The sequence below is a fragment of the Chelonoidis abingdonii genome, chromosome 3 (genome assembly GCF_003597395.2).
Source record: "Chelonoidis abingdonii isolate Lonesome George chromosome 3, CheloAbing_2.0, whole genome shotgun sequence".
NCBI classification, from domain to species: domain Eukaryota; kingdom Metazoa; phylum Chordata; order Testudines; family Testudinidae; genus Chelonoidis; species Chelonoidis abingdonii.
In genome coordinates, this window is record NC_133771.1 from 108,470,090 (window position 1) to 108,487,863 (window position 17,774).

General features: G+C 41.2%; 1 protein-coding gene across 6 annotated transcripts in view; it reads right to left on the reverse strand.

The window, feature by feature from the left end:
* Nucleotides 1-17,774, reverse strand: part of MAP7 (microtubule associated protein 7) — a 180,842-nt gene that overhangs the window by 82,422 nt on the left and 80,646 nt on the right. For all 6 annotated transcript variants that reach the window (XM_032770116.2, XM_032770133.2, XM_032770124.2 and 3 more), the window contains exon 2: nucleotides 2,944-3,045. In XM_032770116.2, the coding sequence (XP_032626007.1) occupies nucleotides 2,944-3,045 (102 nt within the window). The remainder of the gene's footprint in view (nucleotides 1-2,943; nucleotides 3,046-17,774) is intronic.

The following is a 17,774-nucleotide window of genomic DNA, read 5'->3' on the forward strand; positions in this document are numbered from 1 at the left end:
CCTCATGGAATTCAGGAGTATGTCCCAAATTGTTCAGGGGGTGCACCTGTATTCTATCATGGGTTGTTCTCCATTGTATTTTTTGGATGTGTGTAAGAGGAAATAAATTTTGGCACAAGGGTGGGTATGAGAGTTCAGAGATTAGCGGCAAACCAAATATCACACCTACCTCTGCTCTGCTGGTGGTTGGAATAGACAGGGGTAATGAAGCAAATCTGACTAGGTTAATTACATATTTCTTCTAGGTCTGGAAATCAACCCTTCATTGTTTGGCCTCATGCCCAAGCTCCAACAATAGCACTCTGGATCCCACTGATAATTTTAAAATTTGTGGTTAGGTAGAAAAAGTTCCACAGGGCATTGCTACCTCTTTTGTCTCTCGTCTCTTTACATATTTAGACAAGGTCTCTCAGTTCAATACACTCATGTCTGGGACCCAGAGGGACTGGCACTTTAGAGGAGTGTGAAAATGCCAGTCTGTATGTTTAGAGTAATATAACTCTGCCTTAATCTTATTTATCACGGTCAAGTGCTCTGGGTTCTCCCACAGTGAGATGGAAGATGTGCTGCTAGGGGCCGCTGCTGCAGAGTTCCCTCAGCTCTCATTCACCTAAGTGGGAACTGAAGGTGCACAGCTTCTTGCTGAAGGTGCTGAAGCACGTTGCAGGATCCGGTCGTTGGTGTGGAAGCTGCTGAATGGTCATGCTGCGATGTCTTTGTATTCATTATGCACAGATAATTATACCTAAAAGAGTTTCAGGGCATAATATACAAATGCTCAATAGTCTACCTGTCTGACAGGAGTGATCTGAGGTTATCAGGGAGGCACTAGTCATGGCTCCATAGCAAAAGTTTAATTTAGAACTTAAAGCAGGGATGCAATCCCTATGAAAATACAGTGAATCCTCCACAAAAGTTACTCTGCTTCCTTTTTGAGTACAGAATGAATAGATGTCCTGAGAATTTACAAGTAACTCTATGAAATTAGTTTAGGAGTTATAATTAAAATAGATCCCTTAAGAAATGTAGCATTCAGTGTTAACCTTTTTTGTCTCCAACTATCTTAGCAATGGAATAATAGAGACTCTTCAAACTTTCCATATAATTAATATTAATTGAAAAATTTTCTGCATAGATTACATTTGAAGAAATTAGGTTCTAATTATGCTACGTGACTGATTATTATATCTAATTATTAACATTGCTTCATAGACGATGGGCCAGTTTCAGGAGCTCAGGCCACTCTTAACTGGGGCCATTGTGACATCACAGATAATGCTCCTTTCTTCATGCCCATGTCCACTCAACACCCACAAACACTCCTCACACACAAACACTTCCCTTCCCCTCTTGATGCCCATGGTACTGCTCTGTGGTGGTGGGAGATCTGAGGCGGACAGTAAGGGAGGTTAGGGGGAGAGAATAAGCAAATGGACAGGATAGGGGGAAGCTGATATGTGTTAGGGCCCATGGACTGTGTGTTGGCCACCAGTGCTGTTCAAAGGGAGAGCCTTCCCTCTCATTTACATTCACTCTATCTCTCTCTAGTCCTTGCACTGTCCTGTTCTCATCTGCCTAAAGCCTTTTATGGATAACTTTTAAAAAAGAAATAGATCTGTTTCCTTTCAGCTATGACAGTCAAGTTCCAGTTTCACATCCTGGTAGATTACCTGGTAAGTGTGCCGGCGTATTTTTTACAAAAATAATTTATAACATAAAAACACCACCTCAAACACCACTCCAGCCACTCACAGAGTATACTTTGTTCAGGGTGGGACTTGGGCATTTTACTACCATGTCATGAAAATGCTTTGAGCATGTTTTTGTAACAGTGGTAAAAACAACTGTCTGCATCAGCTAAATCAGTAAACCAACTGCAAGTTAAGGGCCAGATTCACTAGTAAACTCTGACTGGTTTCCACAATTTCACTGATGCAAAACAACTGTAAACCTGGTGTAACTGCAGCTGCTCCAGAGTTTTCCAAAACACACAAAATGTACCAGTGAATTCAGCCTTAATGGATAAAATAAAATTTTTAAAAATGTAACATTTGATACTAATGCATAGTAAGACTCATTCTGGACACTACATGGTAGCGCTCTCTTTTTTTTGTATAGCATTCGTGTAGTTATGGCTTGATATAAGAAGAGGGAGGGAGCATTTGGTGAGCAGTGAAGTGGTGCTATGCCCAGACTGCCACTAGTGCAAGATCCCTGAGGGACTTTATTCTAGTGGCGTAGGTTACAGGTATTCTTTTTAAGCTCTAACGTGCATGGAACCTAGAAACTCAGAAACTGTAACTCCATCTCCACTTTGCCCAAGCTCCCCTGGGACTGACTGGAGAACCAAGCTTTAGGAGCTGAGTTTTGTTTGGGGTGGGGGAGGAACTCTACTCACTCACAAACAGTGTGAGCAATTGCTGAAGACTGAACTCTGGCATTGTTATAACCATGGAATGAATATGCATGTGAGCCTTGCCCACACCTGTCTTAACCGGGGGAAGCAGCACCATTCTGAAACATGGGTACTAATTTTACTACTGCAGAGGCAGCCTTGGTAGCTTTCAGGTTGTGCCTCATGCACTGAGACCTGACTCCTTCCATTAAGGAACTAAGGGCTTGTCTACACAACTATTTAAATCGGAGCAAGCAAGGGCGCGAAACTACCCCATGGTAGCCTGCTGATTTCATATGCTTTTTCTGGTGTAGCACAGATAGAGAGATGACTTTTTTTCCCCGTTTTTCAGAACTAAAATGAACACGGCTTTTTTGCGGATCATCAGCACAGCTGAGCAGGGACAAACATTCATAAGTATTTTCAGCTGAAGCAGCAGCAGATGAAAAATAAGAGCCCAAAACATTTTTAAAGGTTCTACAAAAATAACAGCTTTTCTGTGGTCTAGGCAAACAAACAGTGGTGATGAGAAGCGTATAATGGCGTACCTGCTTTCGCTGCAGAGTTGTTGGGGCTTTGCCCTGAAGCAGCAGAAGTGGGATGGCTGGAAGAAGCAGCTTTCTTGTCTTGCACATTAGAGTCTTCTGATGCTAAAAAGAGAAGAGAAAGAGATTACCTAATTAACCATGCTATTAGAAAACAGTTTCTGTAAGTTATTCATGTTATATAGCCCTTCCAAATTTCCCCATAATCATGTATGGCGTTGAAGTTTTATCATAGAATATTCAGGTTGGAAGAGACCTCAGGAGGTCATCTAGTCCAACCCCCTGCTTAAAGCAGGACCAACACGAACTAAATCATCCCAGCCAGGGCTTTGTCAAGCCAGACCTTAAAAACCTCTAAGAATGGAGATTCCACGACCTCTCTAGGTAATCCATTCCAGTGCTTCTAGTGAAATAGTGTTTCCTAATATTAAACCTAGACCTCCCCCACTGCAACTTGAGACCATTGCTTCTTGTGTCATCTGGTACCACTGAGAACAGCCTAGCTTCATCCTCTTTGGAACTCCTCTTCAGGTAGTTAAAGGCTGCTATCAAATCCCTCTCTCACTCTTCTCTTCTGCAGATTAAATAACCCCAGTTCCCTCAGCCTCTCCTTGTAAATCATGTGCCCCAGCCCCCTAATAATTTTCGTTGCCCTCCACTGGACTCTCTCCAATTTTTCCACATTCCTTCTGTAGTGGGAGGACTAAAACTGGACACAATAGTCCAGGTCTGGCCTCACCAGTGCCGAACAGAAAGGAATAATCACTTCCTTCAATCTCTTGGCAATGCTCCTACTGATACAGCCCAATATGCCATTGGGCTTCTTGGCCTTCAACGAGGGCAGACTGCTGACTCTAATCCAGCTTCTTGTCCATGGTAATCCCCAGATCCTTTTCTGCAGAACTGCTGCTTAATCAGTCAGTCTCCAGCCTGTAGCAGTGCATGGAATTCTTCCTTCCTAAACTAGCCATGAAACTCCCCATTCAGGTTGAGGAAAGATGTATAACAAAATTCCCCCTCTACAGTGCTCCCTTTAATTCTAACTCTAAATTGTCTATGATATACTACTAAAGGATCATTTTTTCTCGATTCCTCTCAGGGATGCTTAAATTGTTGTTGAGTCATTACCTCTGATCAGCATATGAGACCACTGCTTCCAAAATCAACCACATACACCAAAATTCATCAGCCTTCAAACACCTGCTCCTGATCCATTTCCTTCAGAGGGAGCTGGATTGGGCTCTTAATCAGGGCTAATAGCAAAGCAGCAGAAGCAACAACTGATTGAGGCTGCCCAGTAATTTAAGAGTAGCACAAACACTCCAAATAACTGATTTTTCGGTTCAGCCGGCAAACTGGAAAATCAGAACAAACATTTGATTCAGTTCCAAAAATGTTCAGAATACATGTCAGCAAATCGGAAAAGTCTAGTCAGCTTCAAAAAAGAGGGACTCTCTCATCCCTTCCTGTTTCAGAGGAGGGATTTAGTGCCATATGTCCTATCTCCCAGCTGAGTGCCTTAATCACCAGGCTATTGAATCACTCTCATTCTCTCTTTGACCCAATGACTAGTTCTGTATTCGTACAAAGTGGAACAGCTTCAGCAGGAGAATTGAGAGAACCCCACCACAGAACAGCTTAGAGGCTGGCAGTTAGGATGTTCACACAGGAGAAGGAAGATCTGAGTTCACGTCCCTGCTATAGAGTAAGGATTCAAACCTGGGTCTCCTAGGCATGGTCTACACTGGGGTGGGGGAGAATCGATCTAAGATACACAACTTCAGCTATGAGAATAGCATAGCTGAAGTCAATGCCTCTTAGATTGACTTCATGTCCTCGCAGTGCAGGATCAGTGGCTGCTGCTCCCCCATCGACTCCACTTCTGCTTCTCACACTAGTGGAGTTCTGGAGTCAACGGGGAGCATATTCGGGGATCAATTTATCGTGTCTAGACAAGACGCGATACATCAATCCCTGATAAATCAATCACTACCCACCAATTTGGCAGGTAGTGTAGACATAGCCCAATAATTAGGGCACTTACCTGAGTGTAGGGGTAAGTGTTATGGGGGAGGGGAGCAAAGGTTTGTGCATGTACCACACACACACTGTTTTCTGAAGCTGGCCCTGAAAACCATTTTCCCAGTTGAAATTAATGGGTCAAATTTGCAAATAGTTTTGGATCGACTGAAACTGCATTTATTTTTGGTAAATAAACTATTTGTCTGAAAAATTTTGCCCAGCTGTGACTCCAATTTAGGCATCACCTATTGTATATTCCGTGCAGTGAAGTAAAGAGAAATTTATATTGCTAAGAGTCAAATGGAAGTCCCAGCTTCTTGTATTTATTGCACAAAACATTAATAACACTTCCAAGATTGTTTATATTTTACTAGCACTCCAAAAACTTCTGCTATAGGTTCAGATGACAATTTAGGGCTTGATTGAAAGCCTGCTGAAGTCAGTAGAAAGATTCTCATTGATTTCAATGGACGTTGGCCCTTTTTGGGTCCAGAAAGAGATGCTTCTGGGCCCTACAAACTCCTTTACGCCTATTGAGAAAGAAAAAATGGAAAGCTTCACTTTCACGTGTATTTAATCTTAGGCATAAATCAAAAAAGTAACCTTGCTCTGATAATATTTGATAAAAACCAAAGCCAGTCAGTCAGATTTCATATCTCTTTCTCAGCTAATGGTTTGCCTCTGTGGTATACTCTGACTGTATGAATGAATACAATTTCCTAAAGCCAAACAAAATTACTGGGAAAATTAGAACAGTGGTCAGATTTTGTGGAAGGGTTTTTAGAATTATTTCCAATGGTTCGAACAAATTCTGACTCAAAGAAAAAGGAAGATTTGTATCAAAACCAATATTACTTTTAAAAATCTAAATTGTTTAACCAAAAATCTCATTAGAAATGAGAGCTGGAGAAATTTGATTGCCATAGCTTTCAACACTAACAGGTATTGCTCCATTAGGTTCACTTTGCTAAGTGAAGCTTTTAAGTCCCAGCTAATCAGAGCGATGGTATTGAAAACATAATTAAAAAACTTTCAGGAGGCCCCAAGGGATTTCCTAGTATTGTTTGCTTGGAGATTCTATATACTCTCCTTGGCAAAAAATAAAATCATTGAAGCACTATCTGGAATGATTAACAATAAAGCTTTGCTATTAAGCTCTTTCCTGATCCTGCAGCCTGCATGAAGTGCTTTATTTCATCAGTCAGTTTAGGGTGAGTAAAATAGAAAGGAGCGTGGCTAAGGTGCTATACAGCATCTACATCTGGGCTTCTGATGAAAAAATGGAAACTGAAAACATTCCATTAAAAATGTCAGTTTTCAAAAGCCAGGAATTTTCCTGAGAGCATTTTTGACAATCAAACTTTTTTTTGCTTTTTGGGAAGAAATTGTGAGAGACGTTTTGGAATTTTTTAAAAACATGTCTTATAAAAAATAATTGGCATTTTTGACCAGCTCTAACAAGTATTAACCATGGAGCCACCAAGGGCATTGTTGACACAGCACCTGGGAACATGCCTCCCAGTAAGGTAGACAGACCTGCACTAGCATGCTAAAAGTAGCAGTCAATGCTCAGGCGGCTAGCCTGTGCTACTACCCATACTGCAAGATCCACACTATTTTTAGTGAGCTAGTGCAAGTCTGTCTACCTCTGCTGAGAGGTATGCTCCCAGCGGTAGTGCAGACATACCCAAAAGTCAAGGGAAGTAATCCTTATAGCACCAAGCTAGGGCTGGCTCTATCCACAATAAGTTACTCCACTGCTAAAAAGCAGCACAGTGGAGGTCAGGACTTGTGAACATTTCCATTGCAAAGGCTGCTGAGAATTCAATATCTTGCTATTTTAATGTCCTATTGGATGGGAACTCAGCAAAAGGATTTGTCCACCGTAATAAGCAATAAAAATGTTACAGAATTTCAGATGCTTTTTGCCTAGCCCTTATATGCACAACCACCTTGAAAAAAATACAATAAAAAATACTACAACTTTGTAAGCACTTTGCCTCTAAATACACCATTTTCAAAACAGTTTATTTGAAACAGGCCGTATATTTTAGTTACTTTAGTTATAATCTCCTTTTTTCACTGCTGCATCACTGACAACCCAGACCAAAGTTCATCTTCTAAGTCTAATGGACAGTTTTTTCAAAGCCTGCCAAGACTTCAGGCTTACGATAAGCCTAAGAGAGACTAACAATGTGCCAAGAGTTAAGGAAGCACCTTCCATCAAGATCAACAATTATGAACTTGAAGTAGTGAATGAGTTCAGATACCTGGGGTCCACTAACACAGCCAACTTTTCACTTTAAACAGAACTCAACATCCGCACTGGAAAAGCCACCACAACAACGTCTAGACTGAAGAGGGTCTGGCAAAACAACAAACTGACAGAACACACAAAGATCTGTGTTATCAGCACACTGTTGTATGGGAGCAAGACATCGCAGGAAAAGAGGCTCAACACCTTTAATTGAATCTTTGGCATCTCCTGGAGGGACAGAGTCACCAGCACTGAAGTGCTCAAGCAGGCCAGCATAGCCAGCATGTAAACACTCCTTAAATAGAGATGCCTCTTTTGGCTTGGGTATGCGTGCTGAATGAATGATGGGCGCATCCCAAAGGACATCCTCTATGGCAAACTGGCATCTGGAAAAAGACCCAAAGGACACCCAAACTTGCATTTCAAGGATCTGTGCAAGTGAGAAGAAATGGACATGGATGAAGACAAATGGAAAGATCCACATTCAAGACCGCAGCCTTTGGAAACCAGAGCTTAACAAAGGTCTCCACAGTTCCGAGAGTAAACCACCCAGTTTAGCAGAGGAGAAAAAAAGAGCTCATAGAAGGCAGAGCCTAAAGGATAAAACATCACCTTTAAATGCAACAGCTACAGCAGAGATTCTCTGTCTTGAGTGGGTCTCTTCGGCCACAAAACCAACTGAGCATATTCCTTACCTCTCAGGGCACACGCCCACGGTCTCTCGAGACTGAAGGATTCCTACTACTAATCTCCTTTTTTAATTTATATCAGCACTGTACTGAAACTGTGTCATGCAAAATAATCTTTGGTAAGTGGTTTTCTACTCCCTTCTGGGAATGTTGAGTGTTTTAGGCCCCAGTCCTGCAAACAGCTATGTACATGGTGAACTTTACTAATGGGAGTAGTTCCATTGACTTCAGTGGGATGGGCATCCAGTAGGTATTGGGAAGTATGTATTAATACCATTGTACAAGACACTAGTAAGACCTCAACTGGAATATTGTGTACAGTTCTGGTCACGCATGTTCAAAAATAAATTCAAATGGGAACAGGTGCAGAGAAGGGCTACTAGGCTGATCAGGGGAACAAACACTATCTTACAAGGAGACTAAAAGAGCTTGTCTTGTTTAATCTAGCAAAAGTAAGGCTGAAAGGTGATATCATTACTCTGTGTAAATACACCAGGGGAGTAAACACCGGGAAGGGAGAAGAGTTATTTAAGCTAAAGGACAATGTTGGCATAAGAACAAATTGGTATAAACTGGCTAGAAACAAATTCAGGCTGGAAATTAGAAGAAGTTTTCGAATCATCAGAGAGGTTAGGCTCTGGAACAGCCTCTCAATAGGAACTGTGGGGGCAAGAAACTTAACTAGGTGTAAAATGGAGCTTGATAAATTTATGAATGCGATGATATGATAGGGTTGCCATAGCAGAGGACTGAACTCAATGACACGAGATCCCTGCCAGTCCTATGTTCCTAGTCATGTGAATTATGTTAAACACATGAATGTGTTCATAAGATTGAGCCTGTGAACTACATCAGCCTGAAACTGGATGTTCAAACTTTAGTGCAGATGCTTTTTAGGTTCTTTATTTTTGTGTTGTTAAGTGTTTTTTTTCCAAATTGGTTTTACTCAGCTGTTATTTGTTTGCACATCTTTAACAGTGTATTTGCACTTTTCTTCTTTTCCACACTGCACTGCACACCTATGAAACATCTTGTTAATTCCAAATCAATGATTTAATTGAGACTACATAGTATAGATAGCATACTTATAATTAGAGCCAGGGAAGTTTTCTTATGTGCATGAACCATTTTCACTTTCATTTTGGAAATTTCCCAATAAAAGAAAACATTAAATTTAAAAAAACAAAACAAAAACAAAAATCCATCAAAAAATTGCTTTGGGTTAAACAAATTGTGTCATTCCACCCCAAACAAATGTAGCTTGTTATTTTGCCAAGAAATTCAAATTTTCTTTATTTTGTTTCAAATCCAAAGTACATTTTATTTATTTGATTGATTGATTATTATTCAGGGTAGCCAAAAAAAAATATAAAATAAAATAAATCAGTTATTCACCCAAATTTACTTGTAATAAGATATTGTGTACAAACATCAACACTAGTGCTCTATTTCCTATGACAGTGTTTGTGGGAAGCAGTTTCAATACATACTCATTTTACCGCACAAAGTGATGCTGAAATTAATAGGACACCACAAGCATGAATTTTAATGGTACGCTACATGAAGTAAGAATAGCAATGACATTATGGAAATAGCCACTCTTAGTAGTATGTCATATGGGATAATTACTTTATACCATAAATGGACTATCTAGACAACCAGACAGCTCTGTTTCCAAATCTAAGCATTCAGCTGTATTGGTTGCAGCATGGTATAATAACTGAACATGGGCCCAGGAGCCAGAAAATTCTGAGTTTTCTTCATAGAGCAACATCAAAGGAATGACCTCCTGTGGCAGACAGCAGCAGCATGACAGGCACACCTGCCTCAGTTTCCCTTTCAAAGTCCCCAGTAACTCCACTTCAGATTCATTTGACACAATACCACCTTCCTTGGGGCTGGTTTATTATAAAACATTGTGCAAATGGTCCAAAACCAAAGTCTCAAAATATATAGTTCATTTCTCACCTCAGTGGTAACAGTCAATGAGCTCACCTGAAATCTCACCCCACAATGCCCCACATATCACACTCGAGTGCTTGTGACTGCACCCAGACTCTCTGACAGTTCTCCCCTGTCCCATGGCAAACACCCCAGCCTATCCTTCTAGAGTGCAACTCTGCTCTTCCTAGCAGAAAGCCCCACAGTGTCTCTGCTAGGAGATCATCTTTACCAGGGGAGTACTCCTAATTCATCCCTGACTCCCCTTCATGATTCTGCTGGGTCCAGCTCTCTGGTCTTGGGAGATGGCAGCAAGTAAGCTCCTTCAGCCCATGACTCTGGCACTCCAGCACAGAGCCAACAGGCATCTCCCTCTGCTGTTCCTCCTGTCTTCAGCCCTGGCTCTCTGGCTTGGGATGCCAGACAGCAAACCCCTCCTGCGATTCTCCTGCCTTCAGCTTTTTCTCAAGTTCCAAACATGCAGTCTTGGCAGCTCTCTTTGCCCCTGACTCTCACTCAGTCAGCTCTGATTCACCAAATCTTTCCAATACTCTGGCTCTCTCTAGCCTTTTATAGCCCTCCAGTGCTGCCCCACACTCCTAATTGGCCAAATGGGAGTACCTGCTCTGGCCAGACCTACTTCATTTACTGGGGCCAGCCACCCTGCAATAGCTCTAACACATGCTCTGCCACTGACCTTGAGTGATTCACAACCTAAAGCACTCTGGAAACCAAGAGGGCTATGTGCAGATTAAATAGAATTTTTTTTTAATTGGGAAACTACCTACCTACCATAGGTATTAGTTTTGCCTCCATCAGCACCTCACAATTTTTTAATGCGTTTATCCTCAACACATCCACTGAGGGAGGAGAGTGCTATTATCCCCATTGTAGAGGTAGGGAACTGAGGTCCAGAGAGATGAGGTGACTCGCTCAAGGTCACAGAGAAAGTCAGTGTATACCACACTGAAGATCAATTTCTGCCAACATTTTCTGTCTCCCTGATTTTTACAGCTTCCCTGCTTGACAAAGACTTCACATCTAGCTCCCACTGCAGCTTCGTTCCCCCGTCACACAAAGTTATGCATGAGCTTAGGTCTTAAGTCTTTGGAGAATCAAGGTTGGAGCTTGTTTCAAACAGCTTCCAATGCAACAATAAATACTACCACGAAACTCCTACAGAGTGCTTTTCACCTGTAGATCTGCAAGCGCGCTACAAAAGAAGGCCAATCTCATTATCCCGGTTTTACAGATGAGGAATGTGAGTCACAGAAAGAGGAGCGACTTGCCCAAGGTCATGCAGCAGGCCAGCAGCAGAGCTAGGAATAGAACTCAGGTCTCCTGAATCCTAGTCCAGTGTTCTAGCCACTAAGCCACACAACGCATTCATAAAATATATTTTAAAATTAGTATTTTTAACAACAACAAATTTAGACACAAGACCCTGCCTAAAGCACTTCAGTTACATAACCTCTGTGATTGGGTCTGAAAATCCATGGGAGATCACATATCCAAGCACAATGAATCAGCTGGGAAGGCCTGTACTCCGTATTTCATTAATTTATGGGGTTAAGTGACATTCTTAATGTTATTTGTATTTAATATTCTTTAGAGTGCCATCCCAAGTCACCACTAAGTCTACTGCAAGGGTCTGCAGTCCGTAGCTTTTGTGTTATGGTTACGGTGCACAAATGGAAAAATGAACTTTGACAATGCTGCTTCAAACGTGTGGAATAATCTGCAGTGTCTGCCAGAAACATTAATTCCATAAATAAACCAAATGTTTTCCCTCTGCACATAGTCTGCATTTTGTAGACAGCTTCTCCTTCCTTTGCATCACACACAATTTCCCTAGTATGTACACATTGCCATGTACACACAACTCCAAATTAGCAATGGCAAGATCCTAACTCAGCAAAATAAGATGTAGCAAATGCACAGAAAATACACTTAAGCTGCTGATCTGCTAAACTCCCTCTTCAGGTTTTTAATATCCTTGCAACCCATCATTACCTGCTTAAGGATAGGAAAAGCAGCACAAAGGCCATATCCGTTGCAAATACACAGTAGGGAATTCTGCTTGTGCTGTTGATTTATTTAAAGTCATTTTAGCTCTTATTTAAATAATTTTTGCTTTAAAATTCCAGGTTTCAAGATTGCCTTTGGGGATTTACATGAAGGCATTGAATCTAAATGAGCAGCATTGGGTAAAGCTAAATTAAAAAGCATTTTAATTTATGCATATATTTAGGTATTTAGAGAGTGTAAATAACCATGGGGTAATATCTAACAACTATCAGATTAAACAAGAGTTTGTGGAAAAACTTGACAGACTTCTAAACAGACTTCTAAAAATAATGTTTCATTACTTCAATTCAATATTTATTAGTCAATTTATCATGTTTCTTAAGTAACCAATGTAACACTATTCATTCCATTTCCCTCAGCTGCAGTTAAAATCTTTTGTCTCAAGTAGCTGTAGTAAATTTCTGTCCACTTCCCAATAAGAACAAACAAAAACAAAAACCAGAAGCTACAGTACAAAGTACTCAGAGGCTGTTTAGTGACAGGAGAAGATATGCATGCCAGTAAACTGGAGGCATCCAAATATCTGTAGGTATTTGACAAGTTAGTTACATTACTGGATAAATAGGAATTGAGCAGAAGAGGAGAAAGTGTCCCCTTTCCAACTTCTCCTAGGGTTGCTAGGCATCCGGTTTCCGACCAGAACGCCCGGTTGAAAAGGGACCCTGATGACTCTGGTCAGTGCCTGTTGGTGCAGGCAGTGAGCAGAGCCCCCTGGCCCCTTCGCCTAGGAGCTGGACATGCCAGTTGCTTCCAAGAATGGCCTGAGGTAAGTGCCGCCCAATCGGAGCCCACATCCCAAACCTCCTCTCCCACCCAAACTCCCTCCAGGAGCCCACACCCCCTCCCACACTCCAACCTCCTGCCCCAGCCCAGAGCTACCTCCTGCACCCCAAACCCATCATCCTGAGCCCCACCCCAGAGCCTGCACCCCCTCTCGCATCCCAATCCCCTGCCCCAGTAAGGAACGGCAAGTAAGGAAAATGGAAATAGGTCAAAGAGGGGAAGAGGTTATAATAGAAGAAAATTTTCTTCCAGCAATATTGTCACAGCCATTTGTCAGTTAGTCTCTCACCCTGCCAAATAGCTCTTTCCTATCAATGATCCATTATCAGAGAAGAACAAGGAACTAGTGTCAGAGGTGGCAACTGCAGTAAGGTGATATCGCAGAGCCAAAGTGGCACCCAGGCATAGAAAAGATAACAGTGTTGTACCGGGAAAATCAGAACAGCTAGCAGTTGTAATCCATACTATTTATTTTTTTTTACACTAGCTTCTAATTCTTATACCTTTTCAGATTCTTTACTTGTTGAGTTTGCTATATCAAACAGCTCAATCTAATTCAGAAACAGCGCTACTTTACACAGTGTCCCAATGTTTATTACGGGCAACAATGCAGAAAAAGTTACCAGAGCTAATCAGGAGAGAAACCAAATATGTACAGCACTGCAAAATTAACTAGGATCAGCATGGGTTATTTCACTGCCTTCTAAAGCAAAAATGCTGAATTTACAGACTAATAGTCCAATTTAGTATAGCAAGCTCTGTAAGAGCAACAAAGATGACATTTGAAAATGTAAGTTCACTCAATACTGTCTCCTTTTGTTGAAATATAACAAAGATGGGTATGGGCTGGCACTAAACAGGCTTGGTAGCAGATGCTAAAAATTGAACAGTTTGCCAATAATTAATTTGGAGAATCCTAGGAGACTCACCTGTCGCACAACAAGCTTATCAAGGACGCAGCGTGGGTCTATGGCCTGTGTGCTATAAGATCCACTGAAAAAGGGCTGTTTGGTCAGCAGCCTGAAGAAAATGGGCCATTATTCTGAGAAGAATGTTCTGCAAGAGAGAAGATTTTAGGTTGATCCCGCTATCTTTCCGAGAACTCATTGTCTTCTAGCTCAGTGGTTCCCAAACAAATTTCCAAGATCACTGCTTTTATAATTTATATTCAGGTAAAGGAGAAAATCTCTGGAAATATTCATTTTTAGGAGGGGGTTCGCAAGACTTGACATTTTAGTGAAGGGGTTCTGACTGTTTTCTGTTCCAGAAGTGGAAATGGAGTTCCACCTATTGGCAAGACTAAGTTTGGATCCAGATCCAACTTTTCAAAAGATGCCCTTTTCCATAACCCTGGAGTTCATTTTTAAACTCCGTCCAGTACACCTGTACAGAGAGAGGGAGATTTACTCCAAACCTGGAACCTTTAGACATTCCTGTCTGATGCATTTTCCATGGCCGTAAATTTGGTAGGGCCCTATTTATACCTCCTAGAAGCAGCTCCATAATGCCTGGCTGGAGACAGAGGATTTGTTTAGGTGGAGAGAGAGTGTCTTTTCTCAGAGGCTGGTCTGTTTCAGAGCCAATGTTCACAGCCTTCTTCACCTTACTTGGTTTTGAAGCACTAATACAATGGACTTGAGTAAAGCCTGTGGAGAGAAATTTGGGGCCCTGATACATCATATTCACTGGGGCCCCACACTCCTCCATTTCACTCCAGTCATTTGGGGGTTGGGCATGAGCTTGGGGCACCAGTGCAATTGTTCCCTTTTCCCTCCACTCTCATCAGCCCTGGGTAAAGCCCTTGGAGTTTTAAACACAAAACCGTGTGAAACAAACAGTTATAGCTTGAAATGTTCCAGAATAACATGATTTAAAGTTTTACAAGGTTCTTTATAGTGCTGCTACACTATGTATTAGGAACCTTGAGCTGTATCTATTCAGAAAAGGTTTGTGCTTAGAGCTTTTGGAAAATGGAAGTAATTCTTTTTCGTTTTATTTGTTTTTTTAAAAAAGCTTTAAAAATAAATAGAAGTATTCCGATCTTAATTAAATGCAAGGACTCAGCTAAATAATGATGCCATAAGTAGGTTAAGCAATCAGACAGTCTCAAAACCATGATGAGTCCAAGGCGGTTGTAGACAATAGAGTGGCTTGTCATTTTTACCATAAATGGGTTTACCTCAGTGCCGAGGAAGAGGCTCATTCTTTTAAGATATAAAAATGCAATGAGCCCAGAACAACATTTTGCATGCTATTAACACAAATTATAGTTCTGCCTCTAAAGAGAGAGGAAGTCTGTATATAATGCACACTATTACTTGAATCAAACAATGCATTTTTATTCAGTAGAGTCAAACTTAATATCGATCATCCTATATTTAGATGTATATAAAATTAATTCATGTATACGCTTACAGCACTTTTTCTTGGAAGTCTGAAACTGATTTTTTTTATATTTTTCTTTCCTGCTTTATGCACAAACACAAAGGGTCTGTTATTCTAGGCTAGCTCACAAGAACTAGCTTACAAGTATTTATTTATTTTAGGAAAAAAAGATAGAAACTTATTTGAAAGGAGTTGGTGAGGTCATTTCATTTCCCATTGCTCAAGTGTCTGCATCACAAAATCTACCCATCACAGCTCCTGGGCTGGCACTCTCAGTTCAACTGAGAAGTCAGACACTGAATGAATATAGATATGAAATATATTCTCACCACCAGAGCTTATCACGCCAGGGCTCCATCACGTGAATACATTTGCTTTGGAAACAATCCATGTGCATAACACTCAACTTTGCAACTAGCAAGAAGAAAAAGACCTCAGATTTAAGGTTTAACTAGTGGAGCTGCTTCATTGGAGAGATATGCTCATAAAAATTAATTTCTTATCTTCCCACCTCTGCACCTACCTGTTTTGCTGTCCTTTAACACAATCTCTTTAAATATGTGAGAACAAGTGTATTCAGCTATTCAGCTTTGTGGGCAATAATCCTTTGAGGGCACCCAGATACAATCATGACGGGGAGGTCATACGTGTACCCAGACAGGTAGGCTCAGAGGAAGGAAGATCCAGTGGTTAGGGTGTTAACCTTGGACTCTAGAAACCAGGTTTCAACTCCCTGCTCTACCACGGACTTCCTTTGTGACCTCAGGCAAGATCTGAGTCTCTCTGTGCCTCCTCCATTCCCCATCTGTAAAATAAAGCTAATAGCACGTCCTTACCTCACAGGGGTGTTGTGAGGATAAATACGTTCAAGATTGTGAGGTGTTCATGTACTACAGTAATAGGGGCTATATAAGTATCAGAGACAGAAGTATAAACTACCATAAACGTTTGTGTGTAGCCCATACTCAAAGATAAATAGTAAACCAAATAATGACTGCTGCTATACTACTACTTCAGACTATGATATTCATGAAATTTAAAGAAATGATTAATGTGCCAGGGTCCCTGCTTCTCAGAAGATACTTTACTTTTTACAAAAACATATGCAACATAATGAGTCAAGCAGCCCACGTGAACTGTTCTTAAAAGCATAAAAAAACACCACTGACATTCAAACCGTTATCGCTGGTTAAACATGTCATGTATTTGAAAACTTTAAGAATGTTTCAGTAATGTAAGAAGAAAACTAAGCTCAGTGCACAGTAAATGATTGATCCAGGAGAAAATAGCATTTTTTTCTGGACACAGCAATCTGTACTGTCAATACTGGCTCTGCAGCTGACCTAGCCATGGAAAAGGCCAGTCTATCTAGACACAGATGACAGAAAAAAAATTCTAATGTGTAAAACTGCACAATACAAGGTTGAAATGCTCCTTGTGGATAGGCTGACCAGATAGCAAGTGTCAAAAATTGGGACAAGACGTGAGGGTAATAGGTACCTATGTGAGAAAAAGACCCAAACATCAAGACTGTCCCTATAAAATCAGAACATCTGGTCACCCTACTTGCAGATGAGGTGAGGATAGAGGTCATTTTAATGAGTTCCCCACATCCTGTGTTCTACAACCCTCTGTGCTGGACCAAGCCCAATCCAAACACCCAGGTTGTCGTGTACGCAATCCACACTGTGCAATCTGCAGCCATACTATTTGAGTAGCTATTCGACACATTTACCTAAAATGCAAGAGTACCAACTCTCTGCATTTACTTAGGAGGAACTTTCTTCCCCTCATTTGAGTTCAACCACTGGTGGTAGCTTTGCTTCTGATAAGGGAAAAGGGCTCCCTCATATGGAAACTGTTGTGGTTTATTATTAAGGGAGCTGCATATTTGAGGTCTACTTAGTAAGTAAAAATTGCTGGTTTTATTTGGGGCTAAGTGACAGTTGTTCATCTCACTGGTTGACAGCAACTTTTCTGGACCTCAGAGAAGAGTTTGCTTCAGACTATGGGTACAGTCCCTTTAAATTTCTTTTCTCAGCAATTAGGCCAATCACAGTAGAACCTGCCCCCAGCATCAGGACACTGAGGAGAGCTCTAAGCAAGTTCATCGACCTTCCTTCCTTCCTTATCAGCCTCATTTGGCTCACCCTCTGAAACACTCTTGACCAATATTTCGAGGGTGCGGTGGGCACAATGGGTGACTGATACTTATTGGAGCGTTTAGCTGCTATAATAATCTACACAGTAAGATTCTAGGAATTTCATTCTGAAGCCTAAAGTATCTGTTGAGCCAGTGTAACGCAACAGAAATGGCTACAAGCGTGGTTGAGAGCTCTTTTTGTTCAGAGCATCACCAAGTTCAATCATCACTGGAATTCATGGTCTGTTACCCTCTAATTTTTAACTTCTTCTCTCTTTTGACTTTACAAATTACACCCATGTGGTATGAAGCTACAATAAGGCATAAAACTATGCCATGTTAAGAGTCCTAGACCAGGGGTTCTCAACCCTTTTTTTTTTTTAATGAGCCCCCCCCAACATGCTATAAAAACTCCACAACCCAGTTGTGCCACAACTGTTTTTCTGCATATAAAAGCCAGGGCTGGCATAAGGGGATAAGCAAGCAGGGCAATTGCCCGGGCCCCATGCCAGAGAGGGCACCGTGA